This window comes from Helicoverpa zea, chromosome 17 (genome assembly GCF_022581195.2).
Source record: "Helicoverpa zea isolate HzStark_Cry1AcR chromosome 17, ilHelZeax1.1, whole genome shotgun sequence".
Taxonomy (NCBI): Eukaryota; Metazoa; Arthropoda; class Insecta; order Lepidoptera; family Noctuidae; genus Helicoverpa; species Helicoverpa zea.
Window position 1 is genome coordinate 3397657 of NC_061468.1, and position 22126 is coordinate 3419782.

The 22126-nt window shown below is 36.8% G+C and overlaps 2 protein-coding genes across 2 annotated transcripts; one reads left to right on the top strand and one right to left on the bottom strand.

The window, feature by feature from the left end:
• Positions 1-10: 10 nt before the first annotated feature.
• On the bottom strand, positions 11-11564 carry LOC124638181 (PX domain-containing protein kinase-like protein). Its single transcript, XM_047175074.1, has 12 exons — positions 11351-11564; positions 10909-11097; positions 9934-10030; positions 8374-8480; positions 6614-6730; positions 6096-6339; positions 5546-5800; positions 4966-5192; positions 4338-4418; positions 4092-4191; positions 2963-3152; positions 11-1984 (listed from the first exon to the last, which is right to left on the bottom strand). The coding sequence occupies exons 1-11, from the start codon at positions 11450-11452 to the stop codon at positions 3025-3027; spliced, it is 1647 nt and encodes a 548-aa protein (XP_047031030.1). The 5' UTR covers positions 11453-11564; the 3' UTR covers positions 11-1984; positions 2963-3024.
• An 886-nt stretch (positions 11565-12450) lies between these two features.
• On the top strand, positions 12451-20855 carry LOC124638180 (ATP synthase subunit alpha, mitochondrial). The gene is made up of 10 exons (XM_047175073.1): positions 12451-12612; positions 13006-13137; positions 13593-13706; positions 14215-14479; positions 14717-14941; positions 15909-16078; positions 16315-16409; positions 19716-19935; positions 20066-20233; positions 20347-20855. The coding sequence occupies exons 1-10, from the start codon at positions 12547-12549 to the stop codon at positions 20566-20568; spliced, it is 1677 nt and encodes a 558-aa protein (XP_047031029.1). The 5' UTR covers positions 12451-12546; the 3' UTR covers positions 20569-20855.
• Positions 20856-22126: the final 1271 nt, after the last annotated feature.

Sequence of the window (22126 nt, forward strand, 5' to 3'; positions counted from 1 at the left end):
AAAAGCCAAATTATTATCGCAACTGTATATTTTCTTACACTTACAACAAAATATATTAAACATTTTATAATTTATGTACCTTACACTAGAACATTAAAGCTTCTACATAGATAATTCCAAAAATAATTTCATAATAAACCAATAACATAATGCCTGACCAGTCGCATATCACTTTGAAACTTAAAATTATATAAATTATTAATTAATAACTTCCTATAATCATATAAGATCTTGGATGAACTTAAAACTACAATAATTACGTTTTCTGATATTATATATTTGTTCGATATAAATCAAAATAGCTTAACATTAGGTTTACACATTGCATTGAAATTTGTATGAATTATAACATTGTACTAAATAATTTAACTCTTAAAATTTGGTGATAGCTTCAATCCACATACTATGCTTACACATAACCGTTTCGAGCACCAAATAATACACGACAGGGAACCGATTCGCCAACCTAGCCATTTCTACCATGTATGTCCTAATCATTCCAGATATTAATCACTTAATAAGATAAATACTGAAATCTTGATACAATAAATAGACGTGGATTAAATTTACCACCACAAATGACATAAAATACTAATGAAAATATCCAAACAAGTTAAAGATTTGCCTCGTAATATCATCATGATAACGCTTCCTAGGGTTACATTCTTTCATTTTCGAGTTACAAATACACTGTATTGTGTGAGTTTTAAGTTTATAAATAAATATCACTGGGATTCGTAGTTAATGTAAAACAAACTACAAGTCGAATTTAAAATACATAAATGCACCATTCCTTTTTTTTTAATATAAATACTTGTGACAATTTTTTTTTACGATTGTAATAATTTCAACTGTTATCAATATTGCAATTGTTAAGTAATTTGATGTTTCAGTAGAATAATATTTTTGGTCGAGATGAAAGTAATAAGCCTTCGCTTTTAATACAGATATTTGAATAATCTCACAATTTAAATTTTGCTCTTGAAAATCATGGAATATAACAAAAAGAGGTGTAACTCTGTACAGAAATATAAGACACCACTCAAGTCATTCAGCAAGGCGCTAAGCATGTAAGTTAAACTTTACTTTAGATTCCGAAAATTACTGATTATTACAAAACGTACTCGAAACTTTTGATAACAACGGACGCTCAATTTTTTAACTGTTTTTATGAAACGCCTTCATAGTTTTGGTAAGTAATACCAATATAATTAACGCTTATTTGAATTTCGCCGCAGTTCCTTGCCACTTGTAAGTGACGGCCATTTCCAATATCTTATCTATCTGTTGTTTTGCTTACTAGAGATAGAACTTTGACAAAAGTCTCATATAAGTAATGTCAAATTCCTATCTCTAGTGGGCAAAATAACAGATCGATGGAATATCGGGAACGACCGTTAACATTAACAATTTTAAAAAGAGAGCCCCAACTACATAACAGTTATCCTAGATAGCTATGGCATACGTGATTTGTTTACGATTTACATCACAGCTGAATTATATTGATGGGATTAAAATGGCCTCGTTGGATTAGGTTGAAATTTTTGAGTCCTAGCTACCACATGGTCCCTCCACTTAAATACTGTTCCTGATACGTACCTTAGAATTAGTGCATCTATCAACAGACACGTGTGGAGAAACGCAGTGCAGATCATTCACTATCAAACTACTATCGACTTTATTCTTATTAAAATTGTCTATTGAAATCTGAGTGCATCTTCACGGTGCAAGTAGCTTGCGAATATTGAGGCACATGAGCAGGCAACATGCATTTTAAAAACGTGCGAGTCCAGCGACTCGCGCATGTACCAAAGCATAATACCCACCCGCGTTCTCTTGTCACTTACGCATGTTTACTGGCTCCAGCTACATGCTCTGTGTAGACACACCCTTATTAACTATGCCTTCATATCAACTGCATTTCGAATGGCTAACAATATTCATAATATTTTGACAGTGACAAACTCTTTACTACCGGTTCCCCCATAGACATAATATTAGTAAACAGGACTGCGCACCTAAACCCAAAAAACGAGCCGAGTGAAACAGTTAGTACGGAGGCTGTCTGTCCCTTTCTAATAGGGTGACTATGAGATTAAGCTATGTGAGACAAATCCGAATTTGCTAAGATTATTAAACACAGATTAGTATTGAAGTTTTATCTTACGCAGTTTGTGACCTTAAGATACTAATAAAGGCTTTTAATAATTAGCGGAAATTAGCAGTATAAAAGCAGGAAGATTCGAAGTGAAGACTGTTTTTTTTGTATTTCTACTTCATATATAGACTGCTGAGCCATTTATGTCGCCTTTCTTCATTTTTTGGGAAGCTATAACAATAGTACAACAGTTTTAAAATCCATCACCCATATTTTGACTCGTTACAAGAATTCATGGGCACCCTTGTTGTTTGGTTTACGAAAATGTTATTATTAGCTAACCTGTGGAACGATATATTGCAACCACCATAGGATTCACTTTTGCAAGTAGAAACGCAACACTTTTTCACCATTTTAATAGTTTAAATTGATTTAATACAAAAAAATATAAACAAAATTTTAAATGCTGATTACGCGCCAAGAATGTTCAGGGTTACCGCTAGAAAATAAAAAAAAGCAAAATAAAAATTTATGTTGTTTATGTTTTAATAATAAATACGAATAAATTAATGCGATTGTTATTAATTTGTTGACTTACAATTGTTAAAATAAGATAAAAATATAAGTGATTCAATTGTTTTTGGGAAGACAAAACTTTTGATCACAACATTTTTTTTATGCTGGCAAGGTGTTAGAAAGAGACAAACAGCCTCCGTTCGAACTATCCCTCTCGGCTCGGATTTGCCTCTGTGTATTATGCAACCAATTTAGTACCTTATTGCGTTAGAATAGAGTTCATTTTCGTAAATATATATTTTGAGCGTGCGCAATCTTGTTTAGTAATATTATATCTATGGGTTCCCCACACACTTGACAGGCCCATACACAAGTTAGGTCGCATATGCCACAGCTACATAGCGGGCCGCTCACCGGTCGGCGTCGACGCTGACGAGGCGCGTCTTGTCGAAGGCGCAGATGGCTGCCAGCAGTGACGAGCGAGCGTCGCATGGTGACGCGCCGGAGGAACTCGGGCTCGTGCCGGGGGGGTCGTGACCTGGAATTAGTACGTAGGATCAGTGATTTGTATTTTAGATGAAGGAAGAATTAAAATATAGGTCGCTGGACGGCTCCTTTACATATGGGGAGTATTATATTAGGTATATTAGAAGATATGCAAGATAATTTACAGCAATATTTTGACGTGATAACGTCTTTAAAATCGTTTTAGTCGGGTGACATGTTCAGAAACTTGTGTCACACCAAAACCTCACGAGCGCGATCGCAGGTATAACGAGAGAGAGACGGACCGATCTCCCGTCTCATCTCGAGCGCTGCCAGTCATTCCGTGAAACTTGTCACGCGGAATCCTCACGAGCGGAGGCTGGCATAGCGTTCGAGTGAGTGGACCGATCTTCCGTCTCTCTCACTCTAGCGGCATACAAACGAATGGAGATTTTCTCGTGCGGATAAATGTATGTTTGTATGAATGTATGTATGAAGAAAAATGTATATCATAGTCGAATAAGTAAACTTGTCATTTTACACCCGAAATTTATCATCAAAAGTGTGAATAAAACGATAGATGTAATTTAAAATTGAAAAAATTGTTATCTTCATTAATTCCTTACTTCCCAAAAACTTATATCACCAATAAGACGTTATCACGTAAACATCTCGATCGTAAACCTAGGTACTTTACAAACAACCAATTTTTTTTTTTGACAATGTGATCTCATGTGTTTTGTGCACTGGATTTAATTAAAGAAGTAGATAAGAACTCTTCAAATGTTATGGAAACACGTAGCAATAGCTTTATGGATATATCAAAGCATTAACGCTTCGGCATTTATGGGTCTTTTTGTAAGTAAATTAACTGGGTTGAGGTCAGATAGGCAGTCACTCCTTGTAAAACTCTAGTGCTCAGCGGCATCCGGTTAGACCGACTCCCAACATAGTTGGGAAAACGCTGGGAGAGGGTTAGTATAACACTTACTTAGAGCAGGTGGAGTGGGCGATGAGGCAGTGCTGGCACTCTGCGACCGCACCGTCTCCGCCAGAGACGACGTCGACTTCCATAGACTCTCGCGCTTTTTCTGTACACACCACATTTTCATTTTAAACGTACGAAGTTTTCCTATTAATTCTCATTAGTTCGGTATACTATAAAAGACAAATACAGCAAGATTTTCATAATAAGCAATTGCTATGAAAATATTGGTGAATTGTTACGAATACTTACCGCTCTTCGCTTTTGTTTCTTTATTTCCTCTTCGGAACCCAATATCTCTTGGATCCGTACCTCCCTTTTCGCGCTTCTCATCTGCAACCAGAGATCAAAAATTACTTTTCATATCAAAAAAAAAATGTAAGTACCAGCATTGAAGAATAGAAAATGTATTTATTTGATTAGAATGTAGGTACTAAAAATATACATGCAGGTAAACAAGTTACATATAAAATAAAGTTGTACACATTTTATAACTCAAGAATTACAACCGTTTAAGCTGAAAATTAGAGTGGAAGCTTAAACCCGGGAGAAGGACGCAGTATAGTTTTTTGTCACCATCAGGCTCCGGAAAGAACATCCTTGGCAGAAGATTGAACATCCTTGGCAGTCGTTACGGGTAGTCAGAAGGCAGTAAGCCTGACACCAGTCTAACCAAGGGGTATCGGGTAACTGGGTTGAGGAGGTCAGATAGGGCAGTCGCTCCTTGTCAAGGACTGGTACTCAGCTGAATCCGGTTAGACTGGAAGCCGACCCCAACATAGTTGGGAAAAGGCTCGGAGGATGATGGGCTCCGGAAAGAAGTTTCCCCGGGACGCGGGTGAAACCGCGGGGAACAGCTATAATATAAAGACAAACCTACCAATTTCTGTTCAGTCTTCAACCTAGCCTCTGTACTAGCGACGGCAGCTTTCAATTCATCCTTCAGCGTGAGCGGGAACTTCAGATGCACTCGTGCGTCGTTCTGTGCACCTAACGTCAGGCCGTTGAGCGGCGCCCGCGCAAACAGCGGGTGTGACAGTAGCTGCTCGAGTGACGGACCGCCGTGCTTACATGATGAACTTGATAGGCATAGCCGGAGCACTGATTCTGGAATTTTATTAGACGGAAATTAGTCAAGACCATAGGTACATAAAAAATCGTTGGGGAAAAGTAGTAAAAAGACGTTAGTAGTTCGTTCCTTACGCTTTTACATATGAATAAATGTAAAAAAGAGTTCGATGTTTGGCATGAAGGTAGTTCAAGGTAGCATGAAAGTTGAGAGCGTACTACATATTTACTACAATGCACATAACAGTTCCACTGTGAGATTTCTTGAAATATAAAAAAATGGAAGAAGAAGACATGCTGCACAGACCTTATGTAGACTGCACTTATAGCATAAAAATAATAGAAGCATTACAAATGTAAAATCTTTGGATACCACGGTATTGAATACATACCCAAATCCTCATTCAAAGAGTTCAGCCCTTCTTGATAATAATAATCACAGTAATACTCCGTCATTGGGCATCCGAAGGCCATTTCATACAGTGTTCTACCAAAGCAATAGACATCGACTGCCTCGGCCGACGCCGTGCGACGCAACTGTAAGAGGTGCGGCCTGTGCAGGGAGGGCACGCCCACTAGTATGTTCTCTATGTCCATGAGGAGAGCCCGCTGGTTGTCTATGGCTATGTTGCCGGGGTGGATGTGGCCTGTGTGTCAAAGTAGGTTGTAGGTATAGGTGCTGTGATTCGTTGTTATTAAAATGAGATTAGATATCAATTGATTAGGGAATTATTTCTGCAGTTACTATGAGTTAAAAAATAAAAAGGATGTTAGAGAAACTTACATGAGAATATTTTTTAACCAATTTCAAAAAAAAGGTGGTTCACAATTCGACTGCATATTCTGGCAAATACCTAGTACAGGTAACACTAGCATCATGCCATATATGAATAAATCGCATTCCAATAAGCGTCTGAAGAGTTTTTGTTATAAAATACTCACCATGAGGTATGCCTTTCTCATGTAAAAACTTCAACGCCTGCAATATCTGATATCCATAATGCGAGATCTGTCCTATCGTGAAGGGTTTCCTTATCCTAGGGTTGCCATACTTCGCTAAATGATTCTTGTTATACTCCGTGCCATAGAGAATGTCTCTCAAGCTGCCCGTCTCATGTATCCTCCTTACTACGAACGCTCCCGTTTCTAAATTATGTATAGCTAATACTTGGTCTATGTAGGGGTGCTGTGAACATAGAAAAAATATTTTAGTTACATTATGTTGCATGTTAATAATATCCTAGCAATAAACTAGCTGTTTCCCAACGGTTTCATTCGCATCCAGGAGAGACTACTTCCTGTACCTGAATTAAATATGGCCTATATTACTGGGGGAGAGTGTAGGTTGCCAACAGTGAAAGATTTTTTCAATTCGGTTTACTAGTTTCGGAACATTTAGTGTATGTACAAAGAAATAAAAAAACCTTTATATTACATTAAGTATAAGTGATTATACTTACAGAAAGACTTTGCAAGCTCTTGAAGGCGGTTTGCAAGTCCTTATCACTGAGATACCTGTCAGCACCATAGCTCTGCCATGACAGCAGGCAATTTGTTCGACTCTCCGTATCCGTCACCTGCAAACATACACAAAAAATGCATCATTTTATGCTACATAAGTGCATCAGATTTTATTAGTGGGTATACTATTTAAAGAAATATTATAACTTAATTTGCGTCTAGACGCAAAAACAACATTTCAAATGTATATTTTTATCACTCGGCCGATAAGTCGGTCGCAATAACGACTCATAACAACGAACTCTCAGGACACGATCAATATTCTTTTATTAGTTTTATGACACACACTTGATCAAGACATTGTATGAGTATGTAAACTGAAACAAAGAAATTCATCCTACTTCCTCTGGGGTTGATGATCTTAAAAGAAAAGATGATGTTGCTATTTCCTACCTACCTACATAATATAGTTCACGCAGATACTATCTTGTAACTCATCCTCTCCCGAGCCCTTACCGTTTTTACCTGATTTCCCAACAACGAGGAAATTGTCGATTCCGCGGATCTTTTCTTTAGGTATCAGCGGATGGCCGAAGTATAGGAGGGGTATATGATCCAAATGGGTTCAGAATTTAGTGCGGACCATAATCGAGTGTTTTTAAGAAATTAAGTCAAAAAATTCATTTCTTTCTTTCTTTCTTCCCACGTACCCCTCTCCCTTCCCCCGACGGGAAGAGGATGCGTAATAGCATTTTTAGCCCAGCGACAACAAAAAAAAAAAGGTGAACCGACGATAGAAGCCAGTGATTGTTCTATAATTAAAAGTTGTCTTTTGCTCTATAATAACATGAACCATCGCAGACGAGATACTATTCAAAGTATTCAACAATATCAAGTTTACTAACCTATAGCAATACATTATCATCTTCATAAAGGTACTTAATCTTACAAATGTAAACAAAGTATGTTAGTAGGTAAGGTTGTTCATACAATGTACTAGACTGAATATTATTATTTGCTAGCTAGTACATTGCCCTTGTTAAAACATATTTGCGCATTTATCAGTGCCTAGGTTTTAAAGCCAAAGTACATGTTTATCTAACCTGAATTAATTTTATATTTTTAAAAACACATCCTAGATATGACTAGAAGCTACCATTAGTTCAAAAGAGAATCCTCATTTTGCACACACATTACTTTTGTTATGTACATTTTTCTCCTAATTGTGTTTGTCTTGTGTTGTGCTAATAATGCTTTTTCTTTCTTTCATTCAGTTTTTCAGCTGGGTAAAATTATAGGGTATATTGGGTCATATATATTTTCTATTTAGTATATAGTACAATATATTCTACGTTACAAGGACGCGCCTTTCAGTTGACCGATAGTGTGAAATCGTAAATACAGGATGTATTTTATGTTAACCCTTATCTTTACCGACACAAGAGTAATCGTTGTGGATAACTTGGATAATATGTAATTTATATCCACAATCCATAACAGATGTACAGTGACAGTGCACTTGGAGAGGCCTATGTCCAGCAGTGGACTGCGGTAGGCTGATGATGATGATGATGATGATGATCCGTAACAGACAGAAATACGTAAACCAAAACCATCCAACTTCGTTAGAAGGAAGGTTATGTCTATACTAATGTTTCATTAAATGTGAAAACCGATATGCTTCTATAGGAGATATCCACTATATAAAGTAGCGTTTCTCACTCCTAATGTTTATATATAATCAGTTAAATTGGCTTACTAAAAAATAATGTTTCCGTATCCGCCAGCCGATATCCGACAGCGGGCCTTTCAGTTCATATCGACCGTCACCTCGCAGCGCAATCGACACTGTTTGCAGAGCTTGTTCTGAAAACAACAAAAATAAATAATACCTAACGATTAAATGTAGGCAAAAAATAGCAGACTGCAGTTGTGTAATGTTTTTCATGATTCACTTCTTTTTATTCGGCAATTTGCTGCGGACTATGATTTAAGATGAATAAGAATATTTACCAAGTAACTAAATATTGCAATTTAAAATTTTTACGCATCACTATTGTTTACACCCATTTACTGTTCTAAAGCCATGTATTCACTGAGAAACAATTGTTTATAAACACTGTTTCAGAAACAATATCTACGTGTTTCTGAAACAAATAATTTTGTTTCAGAAACATATAATTTTGTTTCTGTGGACGATGTGGACGGCAGAGTTTCCGAAACATTGTTGCTGTAAACATCTACGTGATGTTTCAGAAACTGTGTATCTGAAACATTGTTTCCCAGTGAATACATGGCTTAAGTCTAATGACTCTGTATGTCAAAACTACTGAACCAATTTAAATTAAAGACAGAAAGGACTCAGAAAGGACACAAATTACTTTTTACTCAACTGTTGGGCAGAGTTCCCTTAGGACGCGAGACCGCAAGGAACGGCTAGTTTCTATTGAATATGATAGCGATAACCCATATATTTGAATAGAATTAACCAACAATATCTGTGGAGTGTGGTCAATTGAGCAATTCTGTGCGAATATGCAACTCGTCTAGAAATAGCCGCGGATCAGCTGCAGCCTTGACCGACCGTGTCAGTTAACATCGACGCGATAATGTTACTGGGAGGTGAATTATATCTACTTTGGAACTAAATATAATTATATTGCAGTGTGAAATCTTGCGAAAAGGTATAGGTAGGTAAATTTCTTTGCGATTTGGGTAGATTTCTTTCACCATTCGCAATTTCATTCGTATCGATTCAGAAATGTAAACATTTTATTTTTATTTGTAATAAAATCCATATTCTTAGTCTTCTTCAAGGAACTATTTAGAAATATATTTTCGTCAAAAGATTCTTATAACTTTTGCCTACTATTAAAACTATACCAAAATTATAACATAATTATGACAAACGCAACAGTATTGAATGATGTATATAGAAACCATGATTACAGCATCATAAACTCATCATGTGAAAATTTACCTAGTTATTTGAATAGCAAGCATGTTTACCATACATATTAATTATAATAATTATAGTTCTGGCTTGATAACAATTTATTTGCTAATGCGAATTATCATGTAACCATCAGTGCATCTTGGGGTATTCCCGATAAGGAAATCAAATGCATGGCAATACTGCCAGCTGACAGTGATGAGGATTTTCTTTCAAAAGATAGTTAGTATTTAGTTTTAAGTTGTAGTAATACCTCTTTTATATATTTTTTTTCATAAACTTATAAATAAATCTGTCTATATTTTTGCTGGAGGTAAATAAATCATAAAACTTTGGAAAAGGGAAAAGAAAAGTTTTTATATTTACCAGCTATATCCAAAGAGTAGTTGGCGGGGTCGAGAAAACTTCTCACTTGTAAAGATAAAGCTAACACCTCATGTTTCAATACTTCATTGATATAATTCTGAAACAAAAAGTCATTTTTTATCAGATATCAAATGATAATGTCTAGTGACTCATAGCAGTAGACTGATGATATCGCCATCTGCCTAGCCTTTTCCCAACTAAGTTGGGATCGGCTTCCTGTAACTGGATGCAGCTGTGTACCAGTGTTTTATATGGAACCACTGCCCTTCTCAGCCCAGTTACCTGGGCAATCCGATACCCCTTGGTAAGACTGCTTACAATAGAAACTTATTCATCTTCAGATGTATCAGGGCACAGACAATAAAGCACTCTTATGCACCCTCTGTTCCCTCACTTAGTAAGAGATTGATCATGATGATTGATGGGACAAAAAACACCAAAAGCATCTTAAGAGATCACCGAGACTTGGAGAGATCTATAAGAAGAAGAATAGTAATGGAGAAATAACAGCAGCAAACTAACCAGTGACAGAAAACCACAAACCCCTTAATAATTGACTTACTATGACTCTAATTTATATTAATCATTTATTTTTTAACAAGAATAAATGGCAGGAAAATAAATAAAAATCAATGAACTGCTATAATTTTGAATAAAATGCCATTAGTAACAAAATACTGGGATATATAGCTGTTGAATGGTTTAAATTTCCTCAACGATTAATTCATTGAGCTCTGTAGTCAAATACAGAGGAAATACTATTTTTCAGTTTATTTGCCTGATTCTTTGTTCTTTTGAAAACTTATAAGGTTTTTATTAGAATTTAGTGTGAATGGAACCATCTGGAAATCTATTTCACATCTATCATCACACATAGCTTGAAGAGCAACCAACAATTCTGAGAAACAGGAGCTAACTTGAGACATTACTGAGGCTTTACAGTAGAGACATATTTATACTGTTTACAAAATATACCTGTAAAGCTATTTGTCTTTCAGCAATAAATGCTGGCTGCATGTTTCCAATAAGTTTCTTTGGCGGTAGAGGCAGGTCGATGTTGGCCTGCAGTAGCCCTGCATGCAGGGCCGCGAAGTCGCGGTATCTGCGAGACACATTCCACTTGACATCTTTGGCAGGCCCTCGCTGCACACGCAACACATATTCCTAAAACAATCAACCATTTTTAGTCTCCGTTTACAAAAGTATATTATTGAGTAATTTGAAACTTACACAATAATTATTACCATTACGATAAACCATCATGTAAATAGGCCGACAAACCAAATTTGGAATGCTTTGTTATGTTTACGATTTCTTCAAAATAAATACAAATAACAACATATTTATATTACGAAAGGACAAGCTACAGAGATCCGAACCAGAACATAAAAATATCGAAACAAAAAATAAAACTTACTGTGTGTTTGTTAATGTTTTGTGCATTTTCTACTGTGCAGCTAAGTTTTTCTGTGTCATCTATTAGGGCTTTGGTATGCGAGGTTTTTTCGAATATAGCCATTATACCGGATATTTAAAATTCATTGATCGGTAAAGTACGTAAGACAAACACCACAAAACATTTTGTTATCAATAACTAATGATATAGAAATTTTATGAACACTGAAGTCGCGTTTCATCGTTTCATACAATTTCGTATAACTGCGCGTTACAGGTAATAAATATGAGGATATCATAGATGTCATAGTCTGTATAACTCTTTATACATTTGGAGGAAGTGTGGGAAATAATATTTTTTATGCTGAAATACAAACACGAACTATAAAAACCGGAACGCGCCCCAAAATGACAGCAATACTGTCAACGTGACAGAAGATAACAGCGTTCCAGCTCTCTCAACTAAATGATACGATACGCCCCTTTTCATTCGGGCTAATTTTCTCGTGCTTTTTAGAATAAACGACTTTTAAAAATGTAATATTAACTTTTGATTTCTCTCTATATTTAGGGCCTAGCAAAAGTCCTACATATTTTCATATCATCGTCATCATCAGCCTATCGCAGTCCAATGCTGGACATAGGCCTAGATATTTTTACATATGTGTAAAAAATCGTAAGTCGTACAATCAGCTGTCTCAAAAATTGTCGCTGAACCGTGGCGAAGCGGAAATCGTAGTATTCGCAGAGGTTGCTATATATAAAGTTAATTATATTTGAATATTCTTTAAATTATTTATCAATCATAAAAACTATTAACTTTAAATTGAAAAATTAAAGTGAATTTCATGTGTTATAGTTGTAATTTTGACTATTTCCATCTCAGCCTGCATTCTGAAATCTATTCCTATTCAGTTTGTATTCGCAAAATTAATCCTTTCATTTTACGATTCGTTTGGCATATATTTTTGAATATATTATGTTAGATAAATATTAATGGAAGTCATTTTGTTTTTATTTGGCTTCTGTTTTTATTCTTAAAATTGGATTCTACTTTTGAATTTTCTAGTTTTCAGACACGTTCACTGCGGACATAACCATAGACAGCGATCGAATAAGTCACTTCCTGTTCTACCGCAACGAGTCGCGAGCGGAGAACTTCGACTACCACGGGCCTCTATCTATTCGTCAGCCATAGTTATAAAAATTTAGTGAAACATGTCTCTCATCTCCGCCCGTATCGCCGGCTCAGTAGCCAGGCGTTTACCTAATGCTGCTTCGCAGGTAACTATCTTTTTGATCATAAGCACGACGTGTGTGAGAAGCTGTAACATGAAAATTCTACCCGGTTATCATGTCTCGCGGAATGTCCATGGGTTAGGACTCATTTATGAATTCCATCATTCTTACTGATTTTTAGTTCTTTGCATTGCTATAGATACCCTTATATGATAATTCCAGCCAATATTTTCATAAAGACAGCTTATTACATTATTCTGTTGTGTATGATCGGTGTTATGTAATACTGGGCGATTCGATTTTCAGGACCCCAAAAATATGAAATTAGTGAAATAAAGTAGATAATGTTTAGTGGATAGCGGCTAAGAGTGCATCTGTGTCGGTTTAGTGCGTAGATGTAATGTGAAATGTGTTGATGTTGGTTATGTCGGTCGGCAGGTATCGAAGGTCGCGGGTGTCGCGGCGCCCGCCGCTGCTGTTGCCTCGCGCAACTTCCACGCGACTCCCACCCAGAAGGCCGCCGAAATCTCCACTATTTTGGAGGAAAGGATCCTGGGTTCCGCTCCCAAGGTTAGTTTTAGTGTTACATAAACCTTATCAATTAGTATCAGTTGAACGAATGTGCGACGATTTAGCAGCACAGATTTATGGATTAATACAAATAGGGCAAGATGATGTCCTTCTGTGAATATGATATTGATCCATGACCTATTTCCATTACAGTTCATTCACATAGATCCAAGTGCAACCTAACATGAATGACATAATAGGGACTGCATTATGGCAACTGTCAATTTATGTTCTTTAACCAAAAATATTTTTACCAATTTCAATGATTTTGTATTCTAGAACATGGGAATTTTAAATTTCAAAAAGGTCAACTACCTTTTGAATTCAGAGATCTTTTAATCAATCTGGAAATGGTCCTAACTGGTATGAATCCAAATACATAGTATTATGACAAAAATATTTTGAAAGATGTGAAGGATTTAATGTATTTGTTCATATTTCTTATTTCCAAATAGGCTGATTTGGAAGAGACTGGCCGCGTATTGAGCATTGGAGATGGTATCGCCCGTGTCTATGGTCTCAAGAACATCCAGGCCGAGGAGATGGTGGAATTCTCCTCTGGTCTTAAGGTTTGTATATTTTTTCGTTTGAATTAAAAGCGATAGGCTACATGTTCTCTTCAGATACACTCGAGACAATTTATAATAATTATCATGTTTTTAAGTATGAATTTATACAGTGGTTTTTATAATTAATATCTATTATCACAATAAAAAATCTTTAATTATGTAATACTCAAACAAGCTGATATAAAAGGTGCAGCCCAATCAAAATTTCTCATATTCTAATGAACAATAAGTCCAACTGGAATTTAATATTGTCATTCCATAAAATTAATAAGCTACAACTTATAGTTTCATCACATGGAATATGTATTTCATAAAAATGCAGATTTTTTGTCATCTCAATCGTTGTTATCTTTAAAATGTAATTCAAGTCATAACTTGCTACGGCTTGTTTGATTTAAAGCTCAATGTTTAAATATAAATTAATAATTTCATAAAAAATGTGCTAAGTTCCAATAACGAATTTGCATCAATTGTCGCATCTTTTCACAAACTTTCTTCACTTATATAGGGTATGGCCCTTAACTTGGAGCCAGACAACGTCGGTGTGGTAGTATTCGGTAACGACAGACACATCAAGGAGGGTGACATCGTCAAGCGTACCGGCGCCATCGTGGACGTGCCCGTCGGTGAACAGCTGCTGGGACGCGTAGTGGACGCTCTGGGTAACGCCATCGACGGCAAGGGCCCCGTCGACACTAAGAGCCGCATGCGTGTCGGTATCAAGGCTCCCGGTATCATCCCCCGTGTGTCTGTGCGCGAGCCTATGCAGACTGGTGAGTTAGTTGCTCTTCTATTTCTACAGAATTTTGAAAACAACATGCTCTATCTTGGGAGTTAATTAACATAAAATAATTAAATTTAAACAATCAACGGCAATCAAAATGATTACGTAATAAATACGCCCAAAATACACGTTTGCAATGGATTAGCTTCTCCCACAATCCTATCTTGAAGTTATGACACAGCATTATCTCAAAAAAACATACAATACAATGAAAAAAAATACGCAGGTATCAAGGCTGTCGACTCCCTGGTACCCATCGGTCGTGGACAGCGTGAGCTGATCATTGGTGACCGTCAGACCGGCAAGACTGCCCTGGCCATCGACACCATCATCAACCAGCAGCGTTTCAACAAGGGTGACGACGAGAAGAAGAAGCTGTACTGCATCTACGTCGCCATCGGACAGAAGAGGTCCACCGTCGCCCAGATCGTGAAGAGGTTGACTGATGCTGGTAAGAAGGGTTTTCGTAATTTTCAGTACCCAAGCTACATAAAAAACTGGGCGTGATTTCACCATGCTTGTGTTTAGAAACTAATTATAAATTAAATTATCTCTTTCTAAAGTCATTGTGACTGACTTAAAATGATCACTTTAATTTCAACTGCTTATGTATCAAAATAGACTTTTCAACATTATGTAACAAAATCATATACCAGTCACTTGTATCAGTATACCAAAGGACAATGCTCAAAAAAAACCCAAGCCCGGCGCAAACGGAAAGAAACTCAAATTATAGGTAATAATAAGTAATGAAATACTGGATAGGAGGCATCATCGAAATCAATGGCTAAATGTATGAAATTGCTATTTGATTTTTTTAAGGGGTAACATAAGCAGCTGGGGCTTATAGTTTAATTAAAGTGCTATCTGAAACAACAAACAAGTAATATGGCAAGTAATAAGCTTCTCCAAAAAGATAAATCAATACCAAAGTACAGGCTGCAGCGCCCACGTCATCGCGTCATGAGCGTTTTACATTACTTAGGGTGGGCTAGACATGAGGAACAGTTCGCGCATCCCGCAACATTTTTGGATCTCGTCGTGTTAGAAATAAAGAATCGATGACTTTTAAGCGTTATTATTAAAATGAAAAGTACATTCATATCCTGTTTTAGTTCTATCATCCTATTATCTTGTAAAAGTAGGTAGAATAGTGGAGAAGTTGCTATAAACATGTCATTATGTACACTCTTAAACCACAACTGTATCTGTTTGCTGTTCCTTTTACTAATACATTATGATGTTAAAATTCGAATAGCAATTTCACACATATAGCCACTGATTTCGATAATGCCCCCTATGTAATATTTAATTTCTTATTTTTACCTATATTTTGAGTTACATTTCTTTTGCGCCGGGCCTGGGTTTTTTTCACATACTACATGAGCATTGTCCTTTCTAACAATTCAAACTCCTAGGTGCCATCAACTACACCATCATCGTGTCTGCCACGGCCTCCGACGCCGCTCCCCTGCAGTACCTCGCCCCCTACTCGGGCTGCGCCATGGGAGAGTTCTTCCGTGACAACGGCAAGCACGCCCTCATCATCTACGACGATTTGTCCAAGCAGGCCGTCGCCTACCGTCAGGTCAGTTCATATCCTTCAACTGGCGAACCATTGTACAAGAAATTGCCATCAGTCATCTCAACTCAGCCTATGTACACAGAAGTTTGGAGAAATTGAGAGCTCTCAACAATCACTCTTTGTATTCTCTCACTTGTTATCAATAAAATTAGCTTTTGGTTCATAAAATCAAAGTATTAACTCCACGCGAGGTTTTCGTAAGTTACGTAAACTCATGACAATTGGTTACACTTTTGTAGATGTCTCTGCTGCTGCGTCGTCCCCCCGGTCGTGAGGCCTACCCCGGTGATGTGTTCTACCTCCACTCTCGTCTGCTCGAGCGTGCCGCTAAGATGTAAGTACCAACATTAACATCACCTAATAGGGTTGTTTCCAATTTTCGGAAATCTATTTAGATAGCTTCTAAATAATTTTAAGATCACCCTCTCTTTCATTTTTCGTCTCAAATCTTTTTATTTTTTATGTATTACATGTTTTTCTATTTGTCTTAAAATATTGCTCGGAAAACGCTAGATCACGTGACTGTGACGTCAACGTTCTCTGTTCATTCCTTTACATTTTAAGCACATCTAACGAGAAAAAACTAACATACCAACTAATGGATTTCTTAATTTTAATAATGTATTTTTATAAAATAGCTACAAAAACTATAATATTTTATACATATAGATTATTTTTATACATTTGCACAAAAATAAAATACCTCAAATGTTTTGAGTTGTGTACGCGGAAAAATGAAATGGTGCAAAGAAACGTAAAGTTTGTGTTTATTTATATTGAGGTTATGTTTGTGTCCGCGTTCGAAAAGATTTGATGCTTTTTCAAAAAACTTAAATTAAATGAATGTCTACAAGGTTTGTGTTGTGCGAGACTGTGGAAATACGACCATTAGTGCTCTAAATAAACTGTTCATCCACGTACCGCTGAATAAAAATCTTGGTTATTGGCAAAGAATTGAGCGACCATAAAAGAATCTACTCTTGGCAGATTGGAACTATCAGCTTTCATAAATCTTTTCTCCATAATTTTTTAGCAGTTGTATCACTTAAATGCAATTATAGTAAGTTCAACTCAGTCGTGCGCGCGGCCCTATGTGTGGGTAACCCTTGTACATATACAGTGACTTTGTGTGCGTGACAAGAGGTACAGTCGGGTACAAATACAGTTATTTAGGGGTTGTATACGGCTGTTTAAAGTACAGTTATTACGTAATTTAGTTTATTTATTTATATACGATACAGAATGATTCTGTATCGCTACTTGAAAAATCAAATGATGAATTTTCGGATTCGCTACTTTCACCAATGTTAATTATAAATTCTGACTCCATGTCAAAATGTCTATAGTATTCTTCTTTTTTCTTTTGTACATGTCGACAAGTATTACCCAACATCCCTTCATCAATTTGACTTAAACGTTCATTTATGAGTTTCATTATTTCCGTCTTATTTTGGTCGACATTATGCGAAGCAATATAATTTTTTAAAATTCCCCACACATTTTGTTTCCATTATTATACTAAATTATAGGTCTTTTACATTCTTAGTCCACACATTTATTTATTGTCCGCGTACCCCGAGCTAGAAAATATGTAAGGAGTATTTAATTCATCTTAGATATTTCACTTCATTTATTTCTTAGCCACTCTAACGTCCGGGCCGCGCGACCGTTTCTCTCTCTTACGTCCAGCCTCGCGCGGTACCCGAACCACGCGCGACTCGCAACTTCGTCGTAACAAAAAACCTATACAGCTACTGAACCGTAATGGCTAAAATAAAGAAAAAAATACGAAAAAAATGGTTAAACAATACAGATCAAAGTTAATGATATTTTAAAATCGTTAGTTATAATCTTTGATACTAAAATCCGGGTTAAACATGATTTTAAGGAGAAAAAAACACATTTATTTCTACCATTTTAAAATATAAGGGACAACTGTTGCATATTTTATCAATAAAATATTTTCAGAACAAACTAGGCTTATTACCCTTTCTTCTGATGTATATTTGATTATATTCGGTTAACTCTAAGTATTTTAATGAAATCGAAACAAAACACTACTCTTCGTAATTTTACCGCGATGTCTCCCGCGCTCGAGAAGGCTATTACGAAATTTTCAATGAATTTAGTATATTTCTGTTTGAAAAATGTATTATTTTGCTTATTACGATATTAAATATAATATTTTAATGCAAAGTTTGTAAAATATGTATAAACAAAACTAAGATTGGCCTATGACCTTGACCGGACTTTTTTCGAAACAACAATCGTTTGAAGTTAAAATTAGACTAGATTTATCAGCTAAAACTGTGATATTTAAACATCATCGTAAAGCCCAAATCTTCTAGTTTATTTTGATGTATAACACTTGTAAAATAAATAAAACAAAACGACATAATAGTTGACACTTATAAAAACACTTAACGAAACGAACGTCAAACGCGTCAACTGAACTTAATTTTTTTTTTTTTTTGTCAAAAGCTTGTTACACTACCATCTCTTATTTTTTCGTCGAACTATTTCATCAGCTATATCGATAATCTGTCAAAACTCAACAAATAATACCGTATTTTAAAATAGATGGAGTTAAACACAACTCGTCGCTTTGGATACTATAGTATCCATGGGCGTATGACGCTACTTTTTTCTTGGATACTGTACTATCCACGGACGTTAGAGTGGTTAGATACTGTCAATGTCAATTTGAAAAGCCGTATGAGAAAATAATGATAAACTGTAAAATGTAATAATAAAAAGCTTTGAATGTTGTTTCATTTTTTTGAAACGCTACCTGACTCCTTAAAACATTTTCTCCGTGAAGAACTAGACATTTTCGTAAACGACTGTACCCATAACAAAAAGCAATGAGAACACGTCATGCTCGGACGACGTCACTGTCACACGAATGAAAGTTGTATATTTACAAGCCGACGCACACATAGGGCCGCGCGCAAATCTGAGTTGAACTATCTATAACACACAGAACTTCACAGAAGCAAATAAACAAAACATTAATTCTGAGGTTATTTCGATATATCTGTCACTGTCAAATACTTGTCATTGTCAAATATAGAAAGGATGACGTCATCGGTCTCTTCTCGTCGTTTTTAATGGCGTGACGTCACAGGTTCTAAATTATAGTTCGGCCATTCAGAGAATGCGTTCCTGACACGTCGCGATTGAACTGACGACGTAACTTTGCAATGGCGTTGCAGTTACGATAAAAATATTTTTGCTGGTTGTTTACCGTTTTAACAATTGAGGAGCATTAAAACAACATTATTATATCAATAATCAATGAATGTTATTACGTCGTCAGTTCAATCGCGACGTGTCAGGAACGCATTCTCTGAATGGCCGAACTATAAAATTTCATAAATTAATTAAAAAATATATGGTCAGTTATAAATAATATAATATAGCTTATCGTGTTTCTAGTTTTGTGAACTTTCGGTGCATTTATTTAATTTTAACTAAATGAATACTAGGAAACAACCCTATTATAGAAACGCAAGTCATTTAAAATAGATGAAACTTAATGGTTAACATTAAGTTTACAATTTAATTTAACATTAAGGTTACGAAACCAAAATTTACCCCCCAAATACAAACACTATAATTGTTCCATATTTATCTCCAGGTCCGACAAGATGGGTGGTGGTTCCCTGACCGCCCTGCCCGTCATCGAGACCCAGGCTGGTGACGTGTCTGCCTACATTCCTACCAACGTGATTTCCATCACTGACGGCCAGATCTTCTTGGAGACTGAGCTGTTCTACAAGGGTATCCGCCCCGCCATCAACGTCGGTCTGTCTGTGTCCCGTGTAGGATCTGCTGCCCAGACCAAGGCCATGAAGCAGGTATAGTACAATACAATATTGAAATCTGAATTTCATTTTATGCCAGTTTCAATTGAACATGTAACTTTGAAATTTAAATAAATAAAAAACCTGAATGCAGTTAATCTTAAGTTGGTTCTCGTTGTACCAGGTGGCTGGTTCCATGAAGCTGGAGTTGGCCCAGTACCGTGAGGTCGCTGCTTTCGCCCAGTTCGGTTCCGACTTGGACGCCGCTACCCAGCAGCTGCTGAACCGTGGTATGCGTCTGACTGAGCTGCTGAAGCAGGGACAGTACGTGCCCATGGCCATTGAGGAACAGGTAATATATCCCAGATTTATTACAACACTAACAAACACCATTATGATATTGACATATTTACGGAGAGTACGATTTTCAAATGTATGATGTTAATGATGTACATTGATTGACAGGTCGCCATCATCTACTGTGGTGTCCGTGGTCACCTCGACAAACTTGACCCCAGCAAGATCACCGCTTTCGAGAAGGAATTCACCCAGCACATCAAGACCAGCCACCAGGGACTGTTGGCCACCATCGCCAAGGATGGTCAGATCACCCCCGAGTCTGACGCTTCACTCAAGAAGATCGTATCAGACTTCTTGGCTACCTTCACCCAGGCTGCCTCGCGCTAAACGTCTAGCTTTTACGAACTCTGGCTTTGACAAGAGATTGTGAGTCGCATTTAGGAAACTACATCTGATCCCTTGGTAGCGCAGTCTCGTGTCAAACACCACTGTATGTTAACGGCCGGCTCATGGAAGCATTCCTATCAGCTATTGTCTCGTCTCGGGATGCTTCCATTAGCGGCATAGTAGTAGTTGTCATTCGTATGGACTGTATTGAATGTTGATACAATCATGGAATGTATTTATCTCGTACGTCAGGAGTGGTTATATATTATTAAATATTCGTAAAATTAGTATTACGTTTTAATTATTTCTGCCTCTTTTCCCAAAACTTCCAAGCACACTATATAGTATGTAAGGGTGCGTCTACACGGTGCATATAGCTGGAGCAAGTTACCATGCGAAAGTGACAAGAGCACGCGGGTGGATATTTTGTTTTGGTACATTGCGCGAGTCGCTGGACTCACACGTTTTTAAAATGCTACTTGCACCGAGTAGATGCACCCTAAAGAACAAGCCAAGTGGCTGCACCTCCAAATCATACATTTAGGATCCCACTGGGAATCCTACTAATATTATAAATGTGAAAGTGCGAGAATTGGATGTATGTTTGTTATACTTTCACGCAAAAAACGGCTGGACCGATTTGGTTGAAATTTGGCATGTAGATAGGTAATACCCTGGATTAACACATGGGCTACTTTTTATCAACACATCACGCGGACGAAGCGGCGAGCGGAAGCTAGTTACCTATCTATATGTACTCGCACGGTTCAAGAGGCCAATCTGCATTTATTCCATAGTGATCCATCGATACTGACACCGTGTGTGTGTACAAGAGATCTTACGATCGTTTGCGATTGGTCTGCCATTTTGGTCTATACGGTAAGTAGTTTGCTCTACAATCATATTGCAATCGTAAATCATTTGCAGACATTGTCTGCAAGCAATTGAGATCGGTTCGTCTAGCGTAGACCCGCCTTAATTGAGTCGGGATTGGATCTCAGTCAATAGCGGATCGTGCCCCCAATCACGATTGAAGCGTATGTGGCATTCCGCTATTTTTCCTTTGTAAAAACGTTTTTATCATTTTCTGTCATTCAATAATGAATCATTTTGTCTGCAAATGATTTACGATTGCAATAATGATTGTAAACTACTGTATAGTTATCGGCACGGAAATTGAGCTCTCGGCAGAAGAGTGGGGATCGCTTTGTACACATAAGGCAATAAGGCTGTAAATCGCTTCTGCGCAGGTGAAGGTCAGGGGCCCGATTCTCCTTAGTTAATAATGTCAAAATCGAATAGAAATCGAATCCCAATAGCAATTTTAACCATATCGGGCAGTCTGCTACTAATATAAGACCAATCGTATTCCAACGACATTCGATTAGTTTGCGATTGGTCTGCTATTTTGGTGATTTTGGTCTATATGGTAGTTTGCTCTACAATCATATTGCAATCGTAAATCATTTGCAGACAAAATGATTCATTATTGAATGACAGAAAAGGATAAAAACATTTATTTCAAAGAAAAAATAGCGGAATGCTACATACGCTTCAA

Coding starts and splice junctions, on each gene's coding strand:
- LOC124638180 (XM_047175073.1), top strand. CDS start 12,547: ATGTCTCTCATCTCCGCCCGTATCGCCGGCTCAGTAGCCAGGCGTTTA. Junction 12,613..13,005: donor TACCTAATGCTGCTTCGCAG/GTAACTATCTTT, acceptor GTCGGTCGGCAG/GTATCGAAGGTCGCGGGTGT. Junction 13,707..14,214: donor AATTCTCCTCTGGTCTTAAG/GTTTGTATATTT, acceptor TCACTTATATAG/GGTATGGCCCTTAACTTGGA.
- LOC124638181 (XM_047175074.1), bottom strand. CDS start 11,452: ATGGCTATATTCGAAAAAACCTCGCATACCAAAGCCCTAATAGATGAC. Junction 10,031..10,908: donor AAAGACAAATAGCTTTACAG/GTATATTTTGTA, acceptor TTTTTGTTTCAG/AATTATATCAATGAAGTATT. Junction 3,153..4,091: donor GCCCACTCCACCTGCTCTAA/GTAAGTGTTATA, acceptor TACTAATTCCAG/GTCACGACCCCCCCGGCACG.